Genomic DNA, 27,196 nt, shown 5'->3' on the forward strand with positions numbered 1-27,196 from the left:
CGGATGGGCCAATCAGACTGTTGGTCGCATTTTACGCAGTCTTTCTTTTCGTAACCCTGCGTCTTGGTCAGAACAGCTCCCCTGGGCAGAGTACGCCCACAACTCGCTTCCCTCGTCTGCTACCGGTCTATCCCCTTTTCAGTGTAGCCTCGGGTACCAGCCTCCGCTGTTCTCATCTCAGCTCGCCGAGTCCTGCGTTCCCTCCGCTCAGGCTTTTGTCCAGCGTTGCGAGCGCACCTGGAAGGGGGTCAGGTCGGCACTTTGCCGTAATAGGGGCGCAGACTGTGAGGGCCGCTAATAAGCGTAGGACCAAGAGTCCTAGATATTGTTGCGGTCAGAGAGTATGGCTCTCCACTCAGAACCTTCCCCTTAAGACAGCTTCTCGCAAGTTGGCCCCGCGGTTCATTGGTCCGTTCCGTATTTCCCAGGTCATTAATCCTGTCGCAGTGCGACTTCTTCTCCCGCACTATCTTCGTCGCGTTCACCCGGTCTTCCATGTCTCCTGTGTTAAGCCCGTTCTTCGCGCCCCCGCTCGTCCCTCCCCCCCCATCCTTGTCGAGGCGCACCCATCTACAGGGTTCGTAAGATTTTGGACATGCGCCCTCGGGGCCGTGGTCATCAGTACCTAGTGGATTGGGAGGGGTACGGTCCTGAGGAGAGGAGTTGGGTTCCCTCTCGGGACGTGCTGGACCGTTCGCTGATCGATGATTTCCTCCGTTGCCGCCAGGTTTCCTCCTCGAGTGCGCCAGGAGGCGCTCGGTGAGTGGGGGGGGGTACTGTCATGTCTTGTTATGTCTTGTTATGTCTGTTCCTGTCCTTTCTCTTCATTCTATCTCTCTGCTGGTCTTTTTAGGTTACCTTCTCTGTCTCTCATTCCTCAGCTGTTCTACATCTGCCCTAACTAGCTCTTTCACTCTTCCCCACCTGTTCTCTCTTCCCCCTCTGATTAGGTCTCTATTTCTCTCTCTGTTCCTGCTACTTTCAGTGTCTGATTCTTGTTTGTGTTTTTTGATGCCAGAAGCAAGCTGTCGTCTCGTTTGCTTCCACCTTGTCCTGTCCTGTCGGAGTCTGCCTGGCAGGAGCATCCTGCACTATACTAACGTTCTTTTTGTTCCGCTGACAACGTTGGAAGAGGATTTATGCCATTCCTGTATTTTCATTAAAGAACTCTGTTTTCTGTTAAAACCGCTTTTGGGTCTTCACTCAAGTTCATAACAGGTGTCCCCCATTCAGAAGCAATCAGGCAGTGTGTTGTCTTCCAGGGGAACCCTCCAGCTGATTTGGAGATGGAGGTTAGCTGACGCATCTGTGTGCATCGTGCTTCGGTTCCTCTCTTTCTTGGACTCTTCCTCAAAAGCACTATTGTTTCCAGTCTTAAGGCATGCTCTATTTACGGTCTCATCTGCAACTCCATGGGGGTGGATCAGCAGTTGTTATGGGGCGTTGCTCTCCACTGAATGTTCTGTGTCCTAACTAGAATCTATTTAGTTCCTCCAACACAAACGTCATGGCATCACTCAGGTGAATGGCCTGATTCAGTGATATAGGCCATGTGAGCTAATAGCCATCATCTAGTGGTCCTTTAAGGAATCTATTTCAAATCAAATGAAATTGTATTTGTCTCATGCGCCGAATACAACAGGTGTAGACCTTACAGTGACATGCTTACTTACAAGCCCTTAACCAACAATACAGTTTTAATAAAAATACAAAAAAGAAAATAAATAAAGTAACAAATAATTAAAGAGCAGCAGTAAAATAACAATAGCCGGGCTATATCCAGGGTAAACCGGTACAGAGTCAACGTGCAGGGGGCACCGGTTAGTCGGTTAGTCGAGGTAATTGAGGTAATATATACATATGGTAGAGTTATTAAAGTGACTTAAGCATAGATAATAACAGGGGGGGGGCAATGCAAGTAGTCAAGGCAACCATTTGATTAAATGTCTTATGAGTCTTATGGCTTGGTGGTAGAAGCTGTTTAGAAGCCTCTTGGACCTAGACTTGGTACTCTAGTACCGCTTGCCGTGCGGTAGCAGAGAGAGCAGTCTATGACTGGGGGTGGCTGGAGTATTTGACCATTCTTAGGGCCTTCGTCTGACATCGCCTGGTATAGAGGTCCTGGAAGGTATGAAACTTGGCCCCAGTGATGTACTGGGCCGTACGCACTACCCAATGCAGTGCCTTGCGGTCGAAGGCCGAGCAGTTGCCATACCAGGCAGTGATGCAACCAGTCAGGATGCTCTCGAACCCCAGGCTGTAGTGACGTCTCAGCACTGCGATGCAGTGCCTTAGACTGCTGTGCTACTCAGGAGGCCGAAAGCGGCCCCTCTCAATCAGTAAATGTAATCTTAAAATATTTAGGGAGTTTTACCTGAGAAATTATTCAATGATGTGTTTTGAGCCCTCCAAATAGTCGCTCACTGTACTCGAGCCATACAGTATGTTATAGTATCTACATTGAGACCTGACTGTTTGTGTTGTGTACAGATTGTGTTGCATGGAGGGCTACCTGTGTCAAAGCATGCTGCCCCCAGGGTGATGTCATCTAGGGCGATGTCAGCCTTGGAGCCCGGTCCCCACAGAGCCTTCACCTTGAGGTGGAACCTGGGGGGACACAGATCACAATGAATGGAGAGAAACACAGTATGGCATTAAATATAGATTTAACATTCGTTTTTCTTTTATTAAAATACCCTAAATTCTTTCACATTCTTTCACAGCAATCATTTATCAAACTACAATCACTCAAGAAACTCTAACTCTGAACTTTATGTAATGTAATGTTATGTGTTGACACCTCAGGTCAGTAATTAAGCAGTACATTAGGGCACCATACCCACTGAGGAGGGCAGGTAGCTGTAGAGTGATGTCCTGCCAGTTATCTTTCCACTGTCCAGACCTCTCCCACACCAACCGGGACATGGTAGTACTATTTTCCTCTAGTGACAACAGCACGGTGCCATTAAACTCCCCATAGAGATACAGGGAGAAATGCAACTGCAGAAGGAGACATCCAGAAAGGATGTGAATTAGTGAATTTCATGACATACTTTTTTGACTTAAAAATATATGAAGTTTGATATTCTGTGTGTAGTACCAGATGACGGCTCTCTGTTATGATAGACCAGCTGTCTGGGGGGGAATTCGGACTAATTACAAAAAATGCAAATCAATAGACAGGCCTTGGCTATGGCTAGCATCTCTTGAGGGAGTTCTAAAACTCCCATAATGAGGATGTCTAGAACTCATCAGTGAGTCATCAGTGAACATGTTGTTGGAAAGGGAGATTGTCTCATCATTAAGGAAGCCATTGGGTGGCTGTTTAGATGCCCATTTACGCCTCTCACCTGACAGGCTGTGGTAGAGACCGGTTTTGGGAAGGAGTAACTCCGGACAGACACCTCATGACTGGAACTACTCCTTCTCACGGCCAGGAACAGGAAGTGCCCTGAGTGAAAAGACAATAACCACAACAAAGAGTAGAGTTGACACTGACGTAGTGCACCAGTCGACAGGGCATGGCTGATAGAGCTCTGACGAAAACAGTCTTTCAGTCCTCATCTCAAAAACAATACATTTTGCCTTGGGGCAGTGCAAGTCGATTTGGACTGAAACCAATTGGAGCTATAAACTGAAATGCAGAAAATGAATGGAAATCATCTCAGCAACAATAGGACATGTTTTACATTACACAACATGCTGCTGGGCTTCATAATACTCAAGTGTTATAACTGATTGTAAATCATTGACAAACTGTCCAAAGGAATGTAATTCTATTCAGTGATAACCCAATAGGGCATTCCTCCTTTAGGCCAACAAAGCTTTTAGATTCCAAATGTTTTGAAAATTTAAATTGGAATGAAAATCAAATCAAATTGTATTAGTCACATGCGCCGAATACAACAGGTATATATATACGTGTAGACCTTATAGTGAAATGCTTACTTACGAGCCCCTAACCAACAATGCAGTTTAAAATTAAAATACAAAAAACAGAATAAGAAATAAAAGTACCAAGTAAATAAAGAGCAGCAGTATAAAAACAACAGCGAGACTATATACAGGGGGGTACCGGTAGAGAGGCAATGTGGAGACTATATACAGGGGGGTACCGGTAGAGAGGCAATGTGGAGACTATATACAGGGGGGTACCGGTAGAGAGGCAATGTGGAGACTATATACAGGGGTACCGGTAGAGAGGCAATGTGGAGACTATATACAGGGGGTACCGGTAGAGAGGCAATGTGGAGACTATATACAGGGGGTACCGGTAGAGAGGCAATGTGGAGACTATATACAGGGGGGTACCGGTAGAGAGGCAATGTGGAGACTATATACAGGGGGGTACCGGTAGAGAGGCAATGTGGAGACTATATACAGGGGGGTACCGGTAGAGAGGCAATGTGCGGGGGCACCGGTTAGTCGAGGAAATTGAGGTAATATGTACATGTAGGTAGAGTTATTAAAGTGACTATGCATAGACGATAACAACAGAGGGTAACCGCGGTGTATAAGTGTGTGTGTGGGGGAAGGGGGGGGGGGGGGCAATGCAAATAGTCTAGGTAGCCATTTGATTAGATGGTCAAGAGACTTATGGCTTGGGGGGTAGAAGCTGTTTAAAAGCATCTTGGACCTAGACTTGGTGCTCTGGTACCTCTTGCCATGTGGTACCATAGAGAATAGTCTATGACTAGGGTGGCTGGAGTCTTTGGCAATTTTTAGGGCCTTCCTCTGACACCCCCTGGTATAGAGGTCCTTGATGGCAGGAAGCTTGGCCCCAGTGATGTACTGGGCCGTACGCACTACCCTTTGCAGTGCCTTGGGGTCGGAGGCCGAGCAGTTGCCATACCAGGCAGTGATGCAACCAGTCAGGATGTTCTCGATGGTGCAGCTATAGAACCTTTTAGAGATCTCAGGACCCATGACAAATCTTTTCAGTCTCCTGAAGGGGAATAGGTTTAGTCGTGCCCTCTTCACGATTGTCTTGGTGAGCTTGGACCATGTTAGTTTGTTGGTGATGTGGACACCAAGAAACTTGAAGCTTTCAACATGCTCCATTACAGCCCCGTCGATGAGAATGGGGGCGTACTAGGTCCTCTTTTTCCTGTAGTCCACAATCATCTCCTTTGTCTTGGTCACGTTGAGGGAGAGGTTGTTGTCCTGGCACCACATTGCCAGGTCTCTGACCTCCTCCATATAGGCTGTCTCGTCATTGTCGGTGATCAGGCCTACCACTGTTGTGTCATCGGCAAATTTAATGATGGTGTTGGAGTTGTGCCTGGCTGTGCAGTCATGAATAAACAGGGAGTACAGGATGGGACTGAGCATGTACCCCTGAGGGACCCCTGTGTTGAGGATCAGCATGGCGGATGTGTTGTTACCTACCCTTACCACTTGGGGGCGGCCTGTCAGGAAGTCCAGGATCCAGTTACAGAGGGAGATGTTTAGTCCCAGGGTCCTTAGCTTATTGATGAGCTTTGAGAGCATTATGGTGTTGAACGCTGAGCTGTAGTCAATGAATAGCATTCTCACATAGGTGTTCCTTTTGTCTAGGTGGGAAAGGGCAGTGTGGAGTGCGATGGAGATTGCATCATCTGTGGATCTGTTAGGGCGGTATACAAAATGGAGTGGGTCTAGGGTTTCTGGGATAATGGTGTTGATGTGAGCATGACCAGCCTTTGGCTACAGACGTGCGTGCTACGGGTCAGTAGTCATTTAGGCAGGATACTTTAGTGTTCCTGGGCATAGGGACTATGGTGGTCTGCTTAAAACATGTTGGTATACAGACACGGACAGGGGGAGGTTGAACATTTCAGTGAAGACACTTGCCTGTCATGTCTTGTTATGTCTGTTCCTGTCCTTTCTCTTCACTCTGTCTCTCTCTGCTGGTCTTTTTAGGTTACCTTCTCTGTCTCTCATTCTTCAGCTGTTCTACATCTCCCCTAACTAGCTCATTCACTCCTTCCCACCTGTTCTCTCTTCCCCCTCTGATTAGGTCTCTATTTCTCTCTCTGTTCCTGCTACTTTCAGTGTCTGATTCTTGTTTGTGTTTTTGATGCCAGAAGCAAGCTGTCGTCCCGTTTGCTTCCACCTTGTCCTATCCTGTCGGAGTCCGTCTGGCAGGTGCATCCTGCATTATACTAACGTTCTTTTGTTCCATTGACTACGTTGGAAGAGGATTTATGCCATTCCTGTTTTCATTAAAGAACTCTGTTTTCTGTTAAAACCGCTTTTGGGTCTTCACTCAAGTACATAACAGAAGAATCAGACCAAGAATGGACCCAGCGGCTCCGGACCCTTTTCACTCCGCCGTCGAGATCCAGGGAGCGATGCTAGGCAGACACGAGGAGGAATTGTCTGCTGCTCGACATGCCGTTGAAACCCTGGCCGTCCAAGTCTCCGACCTCACAAGACAGGTTCACCAACTCCACCTCGATCCACCGCCCACTTCCAGGGTTTCCGAGTCTCCGGAGCCCAGGATCAACAACCCGCCGTGTTACTCTGGGGAGCCCACTGAGTGCCGCTCATTCCTCACTCAGTGTGATGTGGTGTTCTCTCTCCAGCCCAACACTTACTCCAGGAGCGCAGCCCGCATCGCCTACGTCATTTCTCTCCTTACCGGACGGGCGCGTGAGTGGGGCACGGCAATCTGGGAGGCGAGGGCTGAGTGTATTAACCAGTATCAGGACTTTAAGGAGGAGATGATACGGGTTTTTGACCGTTCTGTTTTTGGGGAGGAGGCTTCCAGGGCCCTGTCTTCCCTATGTCAGGGGAATCGATCCATAACGGATTATTCTATTGAGTTTCGCACTCTCGCTGCCTCTAGTGACTGGAACAGCCGGCTTTGCTCGCTCGTTTTCTGGAGGGTCTCCTCGTCGAGGTTAAGGATGAGATCCTCTCCCGGGGAGGTTCCTTCCAGTCTGGACTCCTTAATAGCTCTCGCTATTCGCCAGAGCGACGGTTTGATCTTCGTCGCGAGCTCGTGGAAAGGAGCTCGCGTTCTCCGTTGCTCCCCTCTCCACATCACTGCCACCTGCCGCATCACTGCCACCCTCCTCCGCCGGCTCGGATGCTGAGCCTATGCAGCTGGGGGTATCCGCATCTCGGCCAAGGAGAAGGAACGGAGAATCACCAATCGCCTCTGTCTCTACTGCGGCTCCGCTGGTCATTTTGTCACCTCATGTCCAGTAAAAGCCAGAGCTCATCAGTAAGAGGAGGGCTACTGGTGAGCGCAACTACTCAGGCCTCTCCTTCTGGATCACGCACTACCTTTCCGGTCCATCTCCGCTGGCCCGGTTCATCTGCTTCCTGCAGTGCCTTGATAGACTCTGGGGCGGAGGGCTGTTTTATGGACGAGACCTGGGCTCGGGGAACATGACATTCCTCTCAGACAGTTAGGGGAGCCCACGGCCTTGTTCGCTTTAGATGGTAGTTCTCTCCCCAAGATTCAGCGTGAGATGCTGCCTTTAACCCTCACTGTCTCTGGTAATCATAGCGAAACCATTTCTTTTTTTAATTTTTCGTTCACCTTTTACACCTGTTGTTTTGGGTCATCCCTGGCTAGTGCGCCATAACCCTTCTATTAATTGGTCTAGTAATACTATCCTATCCTGGAATGTTTCTTGTCATGTGACCTGTTTAATGTCTGCTATCCCTCCTGTTTCCTCTGTCTCTTCTTCACAGGAGGAGCCTGGCGGCGATGACAGGGGTGCCGGAGGAGTATCACGATCTGCGCACGGTGTTCAGTCGTTCCAAGGCCACTTCTCTCCCTCCACACCGGTCGTATGACTGTAGTATTGATCTCCTTCCGGGAACTACTCCCCCGGGTAGATTATACTCTCTGTCGGCTCCCGAACGTAAGGCTCTCGAGGATTATTTGTCGGTTTCGCTCGACGCCGGTACCATAGTCTCCTCCTCCTCTCCCGCCGGAGCGGGGTTTTTTTTTGTTCAGAAGAAGGACGGGTCCCTGCGCCCATGCGTGGATTATCGAGGGCTGAATGACATAACAGTTAAGAATCGTTATCCGCTTCCTCTTATGTCTTCAGCCTTCGAGATCCTGCAGGGAGCCAGGTTTTTCACCAAATTGGACCTTCGTAACGCCTACCATCTCGTGCGCATCCAGGGAGGGGGACGAGTGGAAGACGGCGTTTAACACTCCGTTAGGGCACTTTGAATACCGGGTTCTTCCTTTCGGCCTCGTTAACGCTCCAGCTGTCTTTCAGGCACTAGTTAACGACGTCCTGAGAGACATGCTGAACATTTTTGTTTTCGTTTACATGGACGATATCCTGATTTTTTCACCGTCTCTCTCGATTCATGTTCAGCACGTGCGGCGCGTCCTCCAGCGCCTTTTGGAGAACTGTCTTTATGTGAAGGCTGAGAAGTGCACTTTTCATGCCGCCTCTGTCCCTTTTCTCGGTTCCGTTATTTCCGCTGAGGGCATTAAGATGGATCCCGCTAAGGTCCAGGCTGTCATTGATTGACCCGTTCCTAAGTCACGCGTCGAGCTGCAGCGCTTTCTGGGCTTCGCTAATTTCTATCGTCGTTTCATCCGTAATTTCGGTCAGGTGGCAGCTCCCCTCACAGCCCTTACTTCTGTTAAGACGTGCTTTAAGTGGTCCGTTTCCGCCCAGGGAGCTTTTGATCTTCTTAAGAATCGTTTTACATCCGCACCTATTCTTGTTACACCTGACATCTCTAGTCAGTTTGTTGTTGAGGTTGACGCGTCAGAGGTGGGCGTGGGAGCCATTCTTTCTCAGCGCTCTCTCTCTGACGGCAAGGTCCATCCTTGCGCGTTTTTCTCTCATCGCTTATCGCCGTCAGAACGTAACTATGATGTTGGTAATCGCGAACTGCTCGCCATCCGCTTAGCCCTAGGCGAATGGCGACAGTGGTTGGAGGGGCGACCGTTCCTTTTGTCGTTTGGACTGACCATAGGAACCTTGAGTACATCCGTTCAGCCAAACGACTTAATGCGCGTCAGGCTCGTTGGGCTCTGTTTTTCGCTCGTTTCGAGTTTGTTATTTCTTATCGTCCGGGCTCAAAAACACCAAGCCTGATGCTTTATCTCGTCTCTTCAGTTCTTCTGAGGTCTCCACCGACCCCGAGGGGATTCTCCCTGAGGGGCGTGTTGTCGGGTTGACTGTCTGGGGAATTGAGAGGCAGGTAAAGCAAGCACTCGCTCACACTCCGTCGCCGCGAGCTTGTCCTAGGAACCTTCTGTTCGTTCCCGTTCCTGCTCGTCCGGCCGTTCTTCAGTGGGCCCACTCTGCCAAGTTAGCCGGCCACCCCGCGTTCGGGGTACGCTCGCTTCCATTCGCCAGCGTTTCTGGTGGCCCACTCGGGAACGTGACGCGCGTCGATTTGTCGCCGCTTGTTCGGTCTGCGCGCAGACTAAATCTGGGAACTCTCCTCCTGCCGGCCGTCTCAGACCGCTTCCCATTCCCTCTCGACCGTGGTCTCACATCGCTTTAGATTTTATCACCGGACTGCCTTCATCAGCGGGGAAGACAGTTATTCTTACGGTTGTCGATAGATTCTCTAAGGCGGCTCATTTCATTCCTCTCGATAAGCTCCCTTCTGCTAAGGAGACGGCTCAGATCATTATCGAGAATGTTTTCCGAATTCATGGCCTTCCGTCTGACGTCGTTTCCGACAGAGGCCCGCAGTTCACGTCTCAATTTTGGAGGGAGTTTTGCCGTTTGATTGGGGCTTCCGTCAGTCTCTCGTCCGGCTTTCATCCCCAGTCTAACGGTCAAGCCGAACGGGCCAATCAGACTGTTGGTCGCATTTTACGCAGTCTTTCTTTTCGTAACCCTGCGTCTTGGTCAGAACAGCTCCCCTGGGCAGAGTACGCCCACAACTCGCTTCCCTCGTCTGCTACCGGTCTATCCCCTTTTCAGAGTAGCCTCGGGTACCAGCCTCCGCTGTTCTCATCTCAGCTCGCCGAGTCCTGCGTCCCCTCCGCTCAGGCTTTTGTCCAGCGTTGCGCGCACCTGGAAGGGGGTCAGGTCGGCACTTTGCCGTAATAGGGCGCAGACTGTGAGGGCCGCTAATAGCGTAGGACCAAGAGTCCTAGATATTGTTGCGGTCAGAGAGTATGGCTCTCCACTCAGAACCTTCCCCTTAAGACAGCTTCTCGCAAGTTGGCCCCGCGGTTCATTGGTCCGTTCCGTATTTCTCAGGTCATTAATCCTGTCGCAGTGCGACTTCTTCTCCAGCGCTATCTTCGTCGCGTTCACCCGGTCTTCCATGTCTCCTGTGTTAAGCCCGTTCTTCGCGCCCCGCTCGTCCCTCCCCCCATCCTTGTCGAGGCGCACCCATCTACAGGGTTCGTAAGATTTTGGACATGCGCCCTCGGGGTCGTGGTCATCAGTACCTAGTGGATTGGGAGGGGTACGGTCCTGAGGAGAGGAGTTGGGTTCCCTCTCGGGACGTGCTGGACCGTTCGCTGATCGATGATTTCCTCCGTTGCCGCCAGGTTTCCTCCTCGAGTGCGCCAGGAGGCGCTCGGTGAGTGGGGGGGGTACTGTCATGTCTTGTTATGTCTGTTCCTGTCCTTTCTCTTCACTCTGTCTCTCTCTGCTGGTCTTTTTAGGTTACCTTCTCTGTCTCTCATTCTTCAGCTGTTCTACATCTCCCCTAACTAGCTCATTCACTCCTTCCCACCTGTTCTCTCTTCCCCCTCTGATTAGGTCTCTATTTCTCTCTCTGTTCCTGCTACTTTCAGTGTCTGATTCTTGTTTGTGTTTTTGATGCCAGAAGCAAGCTGTCGTCCCGTTTGCTTCCACCTTGTCCTATCCTGTCGGAGTCCGTCTGGCAGGTGCATCCTGCATTATACTAACGTTCTTTTTGTTCCATTGACTACGTTGGAAGAGGATTTATGCCATTCCTGTTTTTCATTAAAGAACTCTGTTTTCTGTTAAAACCGCTTTTGGGTCTTCACTCAAGTACATAACACTTGCCAGTTAGTCAGTGCATGCTCGCAGTACACGTCCTGGTAATCTGTCTGGCCCTGCGGCCTTGTGAATGTTGACCTGTTTAAAGGTCTTACTCACATCGGCTGCGGAGAGCGTGATCACACAGTCTTCCGGAACAGTTGGTGCTCTCATGCATGTTTCAGTGTTACTTGCCTCGAAACGAACATAGAAGTAGTTTAGCTTGTCTGGTAGGCTCACGTCACTGGGTAGCTCTCTACTGTGCTTCCCTTTGTAGTCTGTAATGGTTTGCAAGCCCTGCCACATCCGAAGAGCGTCAGAGCCGGTGTAGTACGATTCGAACTTAGTCCTGTTTTGATGCTTTGCCTGTTTGATGGTTTGTCAGATGGCATAGTGGGATTTCTTATAAGCTTTCTTTTTTTGAGTCCCGCTCCTTGAAAGAGGCAGCTCTAGCCTTTAGCTCAGTGCGGATGTTGTCTGTGATCGATAGCTTCTGGTTGGCGTATGTATGTACAGTCACTGTGGGAAAGACATCATCGATGCATTTATTGATGAAGCCAATGACTAATGTGGTGTATTCCTCAGAGGAATTCCCGAAACATATTCCAGTCTGTGCTAGCAAAACAGTCCTGTAACTTGAACGAGTCACTGGTGTTTCCTGATTTAATTTTAGCTTGTAAGCAGGAATCAGGAAGATAGAATTATGCTCAGATTTCCCAAATGGAGGGCGAGGGAGAGCTTTGTATGCGTCTCTGTGTGTGGAGTAAAGTTGGTCTAGAGTTTTTTTCCCTCTGGTTGCACATTTAACATGCTGATAGAAATTTGGTAAAAGGAGTGCCACCTCTGGGTGAACATTTTCCTGTATTCTTATGCTGGAATACAGCTCATTGAGTGCGGTTTTAGTGCCCACATCAGTCTGTAGTGGTATGTAGACAGCTACGAAAAATACAAATGAAACCTTTCTAGGTAGATAGTGTGGTCTACACCTTATCATGAGATACTCTGCTTCAGGCGAGCAAAACCTTGAGACTTCCTTAGATAACGTGCACCAGCTGTTGTTTACGAAATTACACAGTGGCGTCTTACCAGACTTATTTATTTTATTTTACCTTTATTTAACTAGGCAAGTCAGTTAAGAACAAATTCTTATTTTCAATGACGGCCTGGGAACAGTGGGTTAACTGCCTGTCATTCACGTCGGGCTCGTTAAAGGAAAAAAAGGATTCTGCCAGTCTGTGGTGATTAATCGCAGTTCTGATGTCCAGAAGTTATTTTCGGTCATAAGAGATGGTAGCAGCAACATTACGTATCAAATAAGTTTCAAAAATAAGTTACAAACGTCGCAAAGAAACAATCAAAAAAACACAATTAGTAAGGAACACGTAAAACGTCAGCCTTCTTCTCCGGCGCCATCTACAGACTTGAGTGCTCGGGTCGGTAGTCATTTAGGCAGGTTACCTTAGTGTTCTTGGGCACAGGGACTATGGTGCAGGGACTATGGTGGTCTGCTTAAAACATGTTGGTATTATAGACTCGCACAGGGGGAGGTTTAAAATCCCATTGGAGTCATAAAACCCCAAATGGATTTCCAGTCTGTGTAATATGAGAAAGAAACCTGAGGATCATCTTTGCCTATACAGTGTTCTCATTCTGTAGTTCCCCTCTTAGCTCCAGGACCTGTTATAGAGGATACTCAACAGCAACTGAAAACCAATTCTCAATACGAACACAATTGACCTGTTGTGTTTTGCACCATTTACCTTGTGTATTTTGCAGAGCTGTCCCCAGCATGTCTTCACTGTCTTCCAGTTCCTCCCCACTGACCCTCCTCCAAGAAGATAGCTCATTGGACGTTGACCAGCCGCAGGACCCAGGCTCAAAGGAACAGTGGGCTCCATAGGGCAGAGAATCTCCATAGGGACACAGTGGACCAAAACATACTCACTTCACTGGCTCATTCAGTGATCTGTACACTTATAAATACAGATACAGCTTATAAAAATGAAAGCTTTTAGGAAATGATCAAATAGGGCATGGTGATAAGATCTATTGATTACCCTTTTTAAAGAGCACCTTGTATTGTATACTAACTTGAGCACTCCAGCACATTATATTTTCTTCTCGAAATGTAGTGTCTTTTGAATGTGCAAAAGAAAGGCTATCCTATTGTGCTGAAGCCATGTCATCTCTCCAGGGTTCCACTATTCAATAGACATTATTCATGTCATTACTTAATGGAGGGATCAGTTTTATTCTCCATGTGGGATCTATTCTTTGCATTGAATGATGAATGTTTCGATTGAGTGTTGAGCAGGTTAGTGTTCTTCGTCATGAATCTTGTTCTGGAGGCAGCTCTGCAAAAGTGCTTAACCCTAACCTTAACCACACTGCTAATCCGAATGCCTAACCTTAAATTAAGACCAAAAAAGTAAATTTCTGTTTAAATTAATTTGTACAACATAGCAAATTTTGACTAAATATGAAACAGAATTCGCTCAGTTCTGCCTCCAGGACAAGACTGATGACAATACATGTCACCCTGTGAGTATTGAGAAGGCTTGTATGACTAATGGTGTTGTTGTGAGCATTGATGCAAGGGCTGCAAGCACTGAGTGTACCTTCGTGTTTTCACTAATTGCTAAATTCACTGTATAATTTCACAAAGCTGCAGTTTAAAGGAGCATTTCAATTCAAATGACAGTTGAATAATGGTATTTCAGTTTCAAGGGGTGCCTCGGAGAAACAGTAACCTTAACAAACCCACAGATAATGGTCCAAAGAAACATATTATCCTTAGTGGGAGGACTCTAGCTGCCAATTTTTTCTCTTATTAATGCAATGTCCATCTAGTGATTGTTATACTTTGCTCTTTGCGTAAGGGACTGAGACATAGAGGAGGAGAGCACTTACTGTTGGCTTACTGCTTCCAGTGAAAGGATTAACTATTTACCGTGGTCATTAAACTTTAATATAGTTTATGCAAGCGGCATGCAACTTGCCAATAGCACCACACTTAACAAAAACAGTGTGATTTAAAGATGGGGAAACTCTTTTTCCCGGAGATGTTTCAAACATAATCTGATCCAACATTATAAAACTTACTTTGAAATAATATTGTTTTTAGTGAGTAAAAAAATGTATCTAAGCTAACAATGAATTATGGAGAAGGCCTATCTACGGAATAGTAGGGCCAAGTGTAATAAACGGCAATGTGTGGTGGCTCTGGGTAAAACCAAAATTTTTGCACGGATAGTACAATATTTAGAGAATAAAGTCAAAACGTTAGGCTACAGATATTTTTCTAAGCCATAATCACATGCGACTGCTGGCATCAGCACAGATCACAGTACACTAGACTGGCAGCCAGCCAGCCGGTACACAGGTGAGATGTAAATCTAGTTTGTTCATTACAGTGGCTTGGGTAAATGACATTACAAAAGGAAGAAAATAATTAGTAGAAATACATTTGTCGTCATTTCTATGTCGCCAGATTGACTTTAGATGCAGTATAATGCTAGCTAGCTAGATTGAGAGATCAGTGAATGATAGATAGCTAGCTAACGTTAGCATTGATGGCTATTTTTATGAACTTTGTTTGCTAATGAAAATATTGTCACATCTAAAGTAAATTTGACAACTTTTTTGTCACCTCTAGATATGCTAACATCTAACTATTTACATGACATATGTAGCTAGAGGTCTAGCTTCTTGAAGATTACAGATTCATAAGTAGTCTACAGGTTATGGATCAGGTAACAGGCTAACACTTAAGACACACATGTCAATGATTAGGTGTTACATTGGTGTAGTATTTTTGCATTGACATGGCATACTCTCTAAACAATAATTCCAACAAACGTAGGAAGGCCTTACAGCAGCACCTAGATCTTCTGCACAGATTCAGTCAGACCTGGGCCCTGACAGTAAATCTCAGTAAGACCAAAATAATACAAATTCCATCTGGACAACGTTGCCATAGAGCACACAAAACACTGTACAAACCTCAGCCTAAACATCAGCACCACAGGTAACTTCCACAAAGCTGTGAACAATCTGAGAGACAAGGCAAGAAGGGCCTTCTATGCCATCAAAAGGAACATAAAATTTGACATACCAATTAGGATCTGGCTAAAAATATTTGAATCAGTTATAGAACCCATTATCCTTTATGGATGTGAGGTCTGTGGTCTGCCCACCAACCAAGAATTCACAAAATGGGACCATCACCAAATTGAGACTACTGTATGCAAAACTATCCTCTGTGTACAACGTAAAACACCAAATAATGCACGCAGAACAGAATTAGGACGACACCCGCTAATGATCAAAATCTAGAAAAAAAAGCCATTAAGTTCTACAACCACCTAAAAGGAGGCGAATCCCAAATCTTCCATAGCAAAGCCATCACCTACAGATAGATGAACTGGAGAAGAGCCCCCTAAACAAGCTGTTCATGTCCAGGACAGCAACACAATTAGACCCAAACAAATCATGAGAAAACAAAAAGATAATTACTTGACACATTGGAAAGAATTTCCAAGAAAACAGAAGAATGCTATTTGGCCCTATACAGATAGTACACCGTGGCAGAATACCTGGCCAAGGTGACTGACCCAAAATTAAGGAAATCTTTGACTTTGTACAGTCTCAGTGAGCATAGCCTTGATATTGAGAAAAGCCGCCGAAGGCCGACCTTGTTCTCAAGAGGTGGAAACTGAGCTGCACTTCCTAACCTCCTGCCAAATGTATGGCCATATTAGAGACAAATTTCCCTCAGATTACACAGACCCACAAATAATTCGCAAAAACAAATCCAATTTTGATAATCTACCATATCTATTGGGTTAAAAATACCACAGGGTGCCATCACAGCAGCAATATTTGTGACCTATTGCCACAAGAAAAGGGCAACTAGTGAAGAACAAACACCATTGTTAATTCAACGCCTTTTTCTGTTTATTTCTTTCCCCTTTTGTACACTATTTGCACATCGTTACAACACTGTATATAGACATAATATGACATTTGAAATGTCTTTATTCTTTTGGAACTTTTGTGAGTGTAATGTTTACTGTACATTTATTGTTTATTTCCCTTATGTTTACTGTCTATTTCACTTGCTTTGACAATGTCAACATGTTTCCCATGCCAATAAAGACCCTGAAACTGAAATAGAGATGTATAGGAATCCAACGAATGAAGGAAAGTATAACGCCACACCCAGCAGACTGTCGACCAATAACGTTCAGTTTATCATGCTGCATCACGCGGATGCCAAGCATCTTGTCACACAACCCCTTCTCAAAGTCAATGTATATGTTGAGAAGCATAGCTATTTTCCTGGAAAGTATGTAATGTCATGATTCCAAAGCATATTTGATATTACAGATAGAAAGTTAGTTATCTCACATCTCGGAAAAGATGTGTAATGTTGTACTTCTTGTTTGCGAAATTCATGCTAATGTTGGGTTTTTGTGCTGGCGCCCAATAGACTCCCATTCACTGCTTGAAGGAGAGCGCTCCTTGTTCCAGAATCGCACACCAACACTCAGAGATCGTTTACAAACGCAGGATTTGTGTTTAGTGAGTCTGCCAGATCAGAGGCAGTAGGAATGATTACCCGTTACATTGATAGGTGCGTGAATTTGACCATAATTCTGTCCCGCCTGAGCATTCTAAATGTAACAAGTACTTTTTGGTGTCAGGAAAAATGTATGGGAGTAAAAAGTTAATATTTTCTTTAGGAATGTAGTGGAGTAAAACTAAAAAAATAGAAATAGTAAAGTACAGGTACCCCAAGATACGACTTTAGTAAAAATGCTTTAAAAAGTACTATTTAAGTACTTTACACCACTGTATAAAGTAACACTGTATAAAGTACCACTGTATAAAGTACCACTGTATAAAGTACTTAAGTGAATGTCATCATAATGAAGCATCTTATTTGTGAACAGCTTTGTATAGTTATGAAGCCACCTAGCGGAGTGTTCTTGCCACAGCATTTTCTTGATAGGATTGTTCTGGACTTTTTTGTTGTTGTTGAATATTTAACTTATATTTGAAAAACAAGTGTCAGGGATAAAGATAACCACCATTGCACATTTTGAACAATTTGGAGGGATATAGCTGCTCTAAGGATTCTTAATTAATGTTATGCTAAAAACTGTATTGTCACCTCCTGCTGCATGATAATATTGCAAGACAGTCGATTTTGGTCAGTTTTTCTTGTCTGTTGAAATGACCTATGCCTTTGCTTTACTGTGTTGTGAGTATTTAAGCAAGTTTTATTTTCAAAAGCTGTTTTCTATGCAGTTATCCACATCAGGGCAATGTAATGAGGATAAAATAATGAAATGACAATGTACACTATTTCCAATGCTTAGAATATTATATCATCTTTCCTTTCCCCACAGATTGACAAATATGTTGACCTGATCATGGATGACGCAGATATGGCCAGCTTCATTTCCTCATATAGAAATGTTGTGTTTTTGAAAAACTTGTGGAAAGCTGAAACTAAGAAAGCAATCAAGCAATGTGGAAGAAGAAGCCCACACCCCAGGAAGATCAGAGGAAGCAGACCAGAGGAAGATCAAGGACTCGCATTATTGAAGTAGAGTGGATTCACACTGGTAACAAGGACACCAAACAAGTCAGAGCAAAGCAAGGAGGAGGCACCAGAAAGGTTGTTTTGGACTGCAGTGCAGGAGTTACTGAGATACTGAAAGAGGGAAAGGATATGTTCTTCCACACTGGACAATCCAGCAAAGGCCTTGAGACTGGCTTTGAGTTGTGGGACTTCAAACAGACTTCCAGGTGATTTTTCCACTGGTACAATATATGAGACAGTCAAGATACCCAAGTTGAGTTTCTATTTTGTAACTAAGCCATTGCAAGAGACTTGAAGACACTACCATCTCTGAGCCTTTGAGTGATGTGTCTCACGATGATGATGAATATGACAGCATTTAGTTCATTGTCTAGGATGAAGACCAAGTATCAGAGGTCAGTCAGCATGGGCCAAGTATCACTGATTACACAGTCGGCACAGATATCCCCATCATCTTCAAGCACCCAGTCATCAGAGCTGAACATTTCATCGCTGATCGGCATTACCCTGAACTGAACTTATTAACATGGTAAGTTTAGGCCAAGGTCACTGCACAAGCTCACCAAGAATAAATAATATCACCAATTTCATGCAGATAATAAAAACAAGTGTTAAGAATAGCTGCTGGGTGGGCGTGTGCGATTGTTTCATCAGTAAGGTATAATAAACATAATTATTCCCTGCACACGTTTAAGGAAGCAGAACTGTATCAGACTTCTATCCAGGAAGAGGTTATGGAAGAGGTTCATCCAGAACTGCACACTTTGTTTTCTTAATATGCCCACCATGATTCAATTCACAGGTTTACAGTGCTACATCCATAAAGGAAACTTCAATCTTTGGCAAAACTGTCATTGTGGTTTCTGAGTAGAAACACCTGCATTTTTTCTACGTGCCCATTTTCGGTACCTCTTGTCAGCGTAGACCCTCTCTGGGCACGCTCCCAAATGCGTAACACATGCAATGAAGAAATCTGCTATTGCCTTTGGGTCATTGTTTGTGGTGTAAGCTTCCATCTACAAAACATAAAGGCTAAAGCCATCTATGCAGCCCTGTATTGCAATACCATATGGTTTCATTTTATCATATCCGTCCATATGCCATAGCACGTTGGGACCTTTGGTTGTGTATTGCCATCATCTCATGCGTTGTGCGCACCTAAGCTCCACACCTTGACCTGGCGATCGATCATCTTGATTTTCTGTCTTAGTGTCTTGCGTTACTACAAAACCTCTCTGAATTGCACAAAGATGCAACCCTCTGTAGCCTTGCATTTGCCCATTACTGTTGATTTCACTGTACAACGGTCAATACCTCATCCAATTCCGTGTGGTTCCTCCTTCTGAAAACACCCAATCTGCGGCACAAACTCCTTAAGGTCATAATACTTAAAATAATAAAGCCAATTCTAAATTATTGTCACACCCTGATCTGTTTCACCTGTCTTTGTGATTGTCTCCAACCCCTCCAGGTGTCGCCCATCATCCCCATCATCCCCATGTGTTCTCTGTTTGTCTTTTGCCAATTAGTTTTGTTTCGTTTTGTCAAGCATTTTTCCCTCTGATCCCATCTCTCGATTTCACGGTTATTGACCCTTTTCTGCCTGCTCTGACCCTGCCTGCCGTCCTGTACCTTTGCCCCACCTATCTGGATTACGGACCCCTGCCTGCCCTTGACCTGTCTTTTGCCTGCTCCTGTTGGATTAATAAACTGTTGTTAATTTGATTGTCTGCATCCGGGTCTTACCTCAAATTTGATAATTATAGTTTTACCACGTTATCTAACTCCGGCCTTTCTATGGTGGCTTGCACAGCAACAGGAAGCCAGGAGTCATGCAATTAACCAAATCCCCTACTTTAAACTTGAAATATAACTGCCACATTATTCGGAAAATAATGGCACATTGTCTTCAATTTTTTCTTTCAAATTTATTCTTGAAATATTGACACTTTATTCTCGAAATATTGCCACTATATTCACAAAACATTACCATTTCATTCTTGTAATATTGCTACTTTATTTCTCAAAATTTAATTTTACATTTATTATTGAAATATTGCCACTTTATCCTCGTAATATTGTCACTTTATTCTTGAAATATTGCCACTTTTCACAACATTTTATTTTGAATTTATTGTCGAAATATTGGCACTTTATTATCGAAATATTGGCACTTAGAAAAAATATTCTCAGTGCAAAAAGAAATAAAAATAACTCATAGTTTTTGTTCTCTCTCTTGAATTGGCCCTAATACTCTTCCGTACCTATCTGAAAGGTCAGAATATTACACAACTTAATCGTGTTTCTCAAAGTATGAAGTTTAGATAAAATATAAACAATGTGTTTCTTGGAAAGATTATATACAATGTACACATACAGTACACAGGGCCCAGAGTTTTTCCTGGCCCTTGAGTAATGTAATGTAATGTTGTTGCACTGTTGATGCCCTCACAGACTCACCACAGATAAATCCCTCATCTTCCCCTAGGGGGCAGTCACTGTGGAAGTCACACACACTAGTCTTGTCAATGCAGCTGCCCAAGTCACAGTGGAAAGACGTACTCTCGTCACAGTCTGTGCCTAGCTCATGGTGACCTAGAACAAGAAACAGCTCACATTTAACTTCTGGTTTAGTCCACCATAATACGCTAAAGTAAAAATAGCATTACATTTTGATGTTTCTATTGATGTTTGGATATGTAGTTCAGAACATACCCATGTCACAGTCTCTGAGGTCCAAGGAGTCGAGGGCCAGAGAAGCCCTTTCCTTCCCCAGGCAGGTGGAGTAGAGTAGGGTCACCTGGAAGGGCTCATCCACCTCTCCAATAACCGCCTCCAGCACCTCCCACTGGGCCCTATTCCTAGCAAACAGAGGGTTACGTGTGTGTGTCTGTAGTATGTATGTGTGTTTCTGCGTGTTTGTTTGTGTGTCTGGATGGCAAAATGTTGAAAGGACTTTCTGTTCAAATAAGTATCTAAACAGCCTTGTATATTGTCCAAAACAGTGTTTGGCCATCTGTGCAGTAAGTAGATAAACAACTTTACTTTAATGAGAGAAGTGTGTTGCATCTACACTACCGTTCAAAAGTTTGGTGTCACTTAGAAATGTCCTTGTTTTTTAAAGAAAATCACATTTTTTGTCCATTACAATAACATCAAATTGATCAGAAATACTGTGTAGACATTGTTAATGTTGTAAATGACTATTGTAGCTGGAATCTGCAGATTTTTTATGGTTTATTTTTACATAGGTGTACAGAGGCCCATTATCAGCAACCATCACTCCTGAGTTCCAATGGCACGTTGGCACGGGCCTTCTTTAGACTAGTTGAGTATCTGGAGCATCAGCATTTGTGGGTTCGATTTTCGGCTCAAAATGGCCAGAAACAAATTCCTTTCTTCTGAAACTCGTCAGTCTATTCTTGTTCTAAGAACTGAAGGCTATTCCATGCAAGAAATTGGCAAGAAACTGAAGATATCGTACCACGCTGTGTGCTACTCCCTTCACATAACAGAGCAAACTGGCTCTAACCAGAATAGAAAGAGGAGTGGGAGGCCCCGGTGCACAACTGAGCAAGAGGACAAGTACATTGGTGTCTAGTATGAGAAACAGATGCCTCACAAGTCCTCAACTGGCAGCTTCATTAAATAGTACCCGCAAAACACCAGTCTCAACATCAACAGTGAAGAGGTGATTCCGAGAGACTGGCCTTCTAGTCAGAGTTCCTCTGTCCAGTGTTTGTGTTCTATTGCCCATCTTAATATTTTATTTTTATTGGCCAGTCTAAGATATGGCTTTTTCTTTGCAACTCTGCCTAGAAGGCCAACATCCCAGAGTCGACTTTTCACTGTTAACATTGAGACTGGTGTTTTTCGTGAACAATTTAATGAAGCTGCCAGTTGAGGACTTGCGAGTCATTTGTTCTCAAACTAGACACTCCAAGTCCCTAAGAGCTTTGCACACCTGGATAGTACAATATTTGCACATTATTCTTAAACTCTTCAAGCTCTGTCAAGTTGGTTGTTGATCATTCAAGTCTTTCAAGTCTTGCCGTAGATTTTCAAGCCGATTAATGTCAAAACTGTAACTAGGCCACTCAGGAACATTCATTGTCGCCTTGGTAAGCAACTCCAGTGAATATTTGGCCTTTTGTTTTACGTAATTATCCTGGTGAAAGGTGAATTTGTTACACAGCGTCTGAACCAAGTTTTCCTCTATGATTTTGCCTGTGTTTAGCTCTATTCTGTTTAATTTTATCCTAAAAACTCCCTAGTCCTTGCCGATATCAAGCATACCCATAACATGATGCAGCCACCACCATACTTGAAAATATGAAGAGTGCTACTCAGTGATGTGTTGGACTTTCCCAAAACATAATGCTTTGTATTCAGGACAAAAAGTGAATTTCTTTGCCACATGTTTTACAGTTTTACTTCTGTGCCTTATTGTAAACAGGATGCATGTTTTAAAATATTTGTGGCCTCCTGAGTGGCGCAGTGGTCTAAGGCACTGCAATGCAATGTTAGCTGTGCCACTAGAGAATCTGGGTTCGAGTCCAGGCTCTGTCGCAGCCTGCTGTGACCGGGAGACCCATGGTGCAGGGTACAATAGACCCACTGTTTTCTTGGTTAGGGGAGGGTTTGGCCGGCAGGGATGTTCTTGTCCCATCGGGTACTAGTGACTCCTGTGGCGCGTCGTGCACAGGGCATGCTGATACGGTACAGTGTTTCCTCTGACACATTGGTGTGGCTGGCTTCCGGGTTAAGTGGGCATTGTGTCAAAGAAGCAGTGCGGCTTGGTTGGGTTGTGTTTCGGAGGATGCACAGCTCTCGACCATCACCTCTCCCGAGTCTGTACGGGAGTTGCAGTGATGAGACAAGACTGTAACTACCAATTGGGGAGAAAAGGGGCTAAAAAATAAGATAAATACAATTTTAAAAATGTAAACAATTTATTTTCACTCTGTCAGTATTGTGACGTAACTACAATGTTGTTGATCCATCCTCTGTTATCTCTTATCACAGCCATTAATCTCTGCAACGGTTTCCTTCCTCTCCGGCAACTTAGTTAGGAAGGGCGCCTGTACCTTTGTAGTGACTGTGTGCAGTGATATACCATCCAAAGTGTAATTAATAACTGCACCATGCTCAAAGGGATATTCAATTTCTGCTTTTTTTTACCCATCTCCCAATAGGTGCCCTTCTTTGCAAACCATTGGGGGGAAAAATGGTCTTTGCGGTTGAATATGTGCTTGAAGCACACTGGGCACACACTAGTTAAATTAATGTTGTTTCCACGTCATTTCAATGAAATTATGTTGAACCAACGTGGAAAAGACATTGAATTGACATCTTTGACCAGTGGGAATATTGATTTCACATTGTCTCTAATGCTAATGCTCCTGCAGTACCATACAATAACCATCTAACTGAGATTCCCTGAGCTCAACGACAACACAGGAGGTATGAGACCCCCACTGCATGGCATCTTAAACCACTTTCATTTGGAACAGAGAAATCCAGTAATTCTCTAATCCTTTTATCTGAGATCTGTCAGAGAACCCAGCAGTATATGGCCTACCAATGGATATTTATAGATTAGCTAGCTCACGTTAGAAGAGGACTCCCAAACCAATTTAGGTAGTGTGGATTGACTGAGATATGAGAAGAGCTAAATGAAATATGTGTACATCACCTTTCAAATCCAAGATTAAACCCTGATTAGTTTGTTTTTTTCATGACGTGTATGTCTTTATTCAAGAGATGCTCTTAACTGCCCACTTCTATTAATACCTCAGCTCTGTTCATAGCTACTATGTACAAATGTACCTGTATATATCAAGGTTATACTCTGACATTTTCAACGTCTCCCTCGCAGAGTCTGTAATACCTACATGTTTCAAGCAGACAGCCATCGTCCCTGTGCCCAAGGAAGCGAATGTAACCTGCCTAAATGATTACCGCCCGGTAGCCATGAAGTGCTTTGAAAGGCTGGTCATGGCTCACATCAACAGCATCCTCCTGGATACACTTGACCCACTCCAATTTGCATACCACCCCAACAGATCCACAGATGACACAATTTCACTCGCACTCCACACTATCCTTTCCCACCTGGACAAAAGGAACACCTATGTGAGAATGCTGTTCATTGACTACAGCTCAGCGTTCAACACTGTAGTGCCCACAAAGCTTATCCTTAAGCTAAGGATCCTGGGACTAAACACCTCCCTTTGCAACTGGATCCTGGACTTTCTGACAGGCTGCCCCCAGGTGGTAACGGTAGGCAGTGTGATGCCAGGACAACCACCTCTCCCTCAATGTGAGCAAGACAAAGGAGCTGGACTACAGGAAAGGGCAGGCCGAACAGGCCCGCATTAACATCGACGGGGCTGGAGTGGAGCAGGTCAAGAGTTTCAAGTTCCTTGGTGTCCACATCACCAACGATCTCTCATAACATTTAAAAAATGTATATATTTAACCTTTATTTAACTAGGCAAGTCAGTTAAGAACAAATTCTTATTTACAATGACTGCCTACACAACTGTCAGTAAGCGTATCCATGTTTGAGTCTTTGAATGAAGAGAGTGAAATAAAAAACTGTCCAGTTTGAGTGTTTGTTGCAGCTCGTTCCAGTCGCTATCATGGTCTAAACACACCAAGACAGTCGTGAAGAGGGCACGACAAAGCCTATTCCACCTCAGGAAACTAAAAGATTGGGCAATGGGTCCCCAGATCCTCAAAACGTTATACAGCTGCACCATCGAGAGCATCCTGACAAGTTGCATCACAGCCTGGTATGGCAAGTGCTTGGCATCTGACTGTAAGGCGCTGGAGAGGGTAGTGCGTACGGACCAGTACATCACTGGGGCCAAGCTTCCTGCCATCCAGGATCTACAATAATAGGCGGTGTCAGAGGAAAGCCCATAAAATTGTCAGAGACTCCAGTCACCCAAGTCATAGTCGGTTTTCTCTGCTAACGCACGGTAAGCGGTACCAGAGCGCCAAGTCTAGGACCAAAAGGCTCCTTAACAGCTTCTACCCCCAAGCTATAAGACTGCTGAACAATTAATCAAATGGCCACCGGACTATTTACATTAATCCCCCTATTTGTTTTGTACACTGCTGCTACTCACTGTTTAATATCTACCCCCACACACTGACTCGGTACCCCCTGTATAGAGCCTCGTTATTCTTATTTTTATTTTGTTACTTTTTATTATTTTTTACTTTAGTTTATTTGGTAAATATTTTCTTAACTCTTCTTGAACTGCACTGTTGGTTATTAAGGGCTTGTAAGTAAGCATTTCACGGTAAAGTCTACACTTGTTGTATTCAGCGCATGTGACAAATAAAGTTTGATTTGATTTGCTACGAACTTAGTCAAGATGCAAGGTAGAGTACCGCAAGTGAGATACACATGGTCGCACTAAAAATCTGCTTGAGCAAATGCTACTACTGTAAGAATACAAAAGAGAGATTGTTGAGAAGTTGTGTGGAATGTTAAAGTGAACAAGCATAAAATCCAAACATGCTAACCTGGTGCCATCTTGGTCTCTGCCACTGAGAGCTGTTGTGCTGATGACAGACGCTGACTCGACTGGTTTCACTAAGACTGAGAGGTTTCCAGAGGTGGGCCCCAGCTCAAAGCGGGCCAGCTGCAGATGGCACAGTGGACCACTACTGTAGACCACTGGACTAGTGATGTAGTATTCACACTTCCTAGATGCCCTGGAGGAAGCGGAGGGACTCAAAAGCAGGAAGTGACCTGGAATGGGGGGGGACAGACAATTTCCACAAAGTCAACTGAAGTGTTTGGACGAAAAACCCAACCCATAGCGAAATATTTGTATTGTTCTGACTGAAAGCAGTATTTTCAGTTAATTATGAAGCAAAACAACACATCAAAATGATTAGGGGAAAAATGCTGCATTATCCTACTGCACATAGACCTCCTTACAGTGTTACACACCGTAGCTCTGTTTCTCTTGGCCGGGTCCCCCCCAGCGCTCAACACACGTCACCATCTCTCTAACAATTCCATTACATCTCCCTGAATACAGCTGTCATAATGTGGACCTTTCTGGATATAGATTGTGCCTTCCCCCTCTCTCTCACTCTCTCCTAAACCCAGGTTCTGTTATCTCAGGCCGTAAATTCCTGGCGGAGACTCTCTCCCCTGGCCATGCAGTATAGAGAGAGAGAGGTTCACAGTAGAACAAAGGAACTTCTACTACATCACAGAATTTGAGAACTGAATAATATCCATGTTTTGGAGAATGTGTAAACGGTCAGTGGAGAAGCCAGCTACGACCGGTCTGTTTTCTTTTTCATGTTTGTGACCAAATGAAAGACAATACAGCCACATTACATTACTCTGTTTATACAGGTGCCTCAAAATCTAATTTTATTTGTCACATACACATGGTTAGCAGATGTTAATGCGAGTGTAGCGAAATGCTTGTGCTTCTAGTTCCGACAATGCAGTAATAACCAACAAGTAATCTAACTAACAATTCCTAAACTACTGTCTTATACACAGTGTAAGGGGATAAAGAATATGTACATAAGGATATATGAATGAGTGATGGTACAGAGCAGCATAGGCAAGATACAGTAGATGGTATTGAGTACAGTATATACATATGAGATGAGTATGTAAACAAAGTGGCATAGTTAAAGTGGCTAGTGATACATGTATTACATAAGGATGCAGTCGATGATGATATAGAGTACAGTATATACGTATGCATATGAGATGAATAGTGTAGGGTAAGTAACATTATATAAGGTAGCATTGTTTAAAGTGGCTAGTGATATATTTACATCATTTCCCATCAATTCCCATTATTAAAGTGGCTGGAGTTGAGTCAGTGTCAGTGTGTTGGCAGCAGCCACTCAATGTTAGTGGTGGCTGTTTAACAGTCTGATGGCCTTGAGATAGAAGCTGTTTTTCAGTCTCTCGGCTTTGATGCACCTGTACTGACCTCGCCTTCTGGATGATAGCGGGGTGAACAGGCAGTGGCTCGGGTGGTTGATGTCCTTGATGATCTTTATGGCCTTCCTGTAACATCGGGTGGTGTAGGTGTCCTGGAGGGCAGATAGCTTGCCCCCGGTGATGCGTTGTGCAGACCTCAATACCCTCTGGAGAGCCTTACGGTTGAGGGCGGAGCAGTTGCCGTACCAGGCGGTGATACAGCCCGCCAGGATGCTCTCGATTGTGCATCTGTAGAAGTTTGTGAGTGCTTTTGGTGACAAGCCGAATTTCTTCAGCCTCCTGAGGTTGAAGAGGCGCTGCTGCGCCTTCTTCACGATGCTGTCTGTGTGAGTGGACCAATTCAGTTTGTCTGTGATGTGTATGCCGAGGAACTTAAAACTTGCTACTCTCTCCACTACTGTTCCATCGATGTGGATAGGGGGGTGTTCCCTCTGCTCTTTCCTGAAGTCCACAATCATCTCCTTAGTTTTGTTGACGTTGAGTGTGAGGTTATTTTCCTGACACCACACTCCGAGGGCCCTCACCTCCTCCCTGTAGGCCGTCTCGCCGTTGTTGGTAATCAAGCCTACCACTGTTGTGTCGTCCGCAAACTTGATGATTGAGTTGGAGGCGTGCGTGGCCACGCAGTCGTGGGTGAACAGGGAGTAC

At 44.9% G+C, this 27,196-nt stretch overlaps 1 protein-coding gene across 2 annotated transcripts in view; it reads right to left on the minus strand.

The window, feature by feature from the left end:
• LOC135508372 (tyrosine-protein kinase receptor-like) overlaps nt 1–27,196 on the minus strand; it is a 136,110-nt gene that overhangs the window by 78,232 nt on the left and 30,682 nt on the right. For both annotated transcript variants that reach the window (XM_064928510.1, XM_064928508.1), the window contains exons 4-10: nt 25,090–25,318; nt 20,266–20,411; nt 20,011–20,145; nt 12,701–12,850; nt 3,351–3,451; nt 2,840–3,000; nt 2,513–2,607 (exon numbers count right to left, since the gene is read on the minus strand). In XM_064928510.1, coding sequence (XP_064784582.1) covers nt 2,513–2,607; nt 2,840–3,000; nt 3,351–3,451; nt 12,701–12,850; nt 20,011–20,145; nt 20,266–20,411; nt 25,090–25,318 — 1,017 coding nt within the window. The remainder of the gene's footprint in view (nt 1–2,512; nt 2,608–2,839; nt 3,001–3,350; nt 3,452–12,700; nt 12,851–20,010; nt 20,146–20,265; nt 20,412–25,089; nt 25,319–27,196) is intronic.

Source organism: Oncorhynchus masou, chromosome 21 (genome assembly GCF_036934945.1).
Source record: "Oncorhynchus masou masou isolate Uvic2021 chromosome 21, UVic_Omas_1.1, whole genome shotgun sequence".
NCBI classification, from domain to species: domain Eukaryota; kingdom Metazoa; phylum Chordata; class Actinopteri; order Salmoniformes; family Salmonidae; genus Oncorhynchus; species Oncorhynchus masou.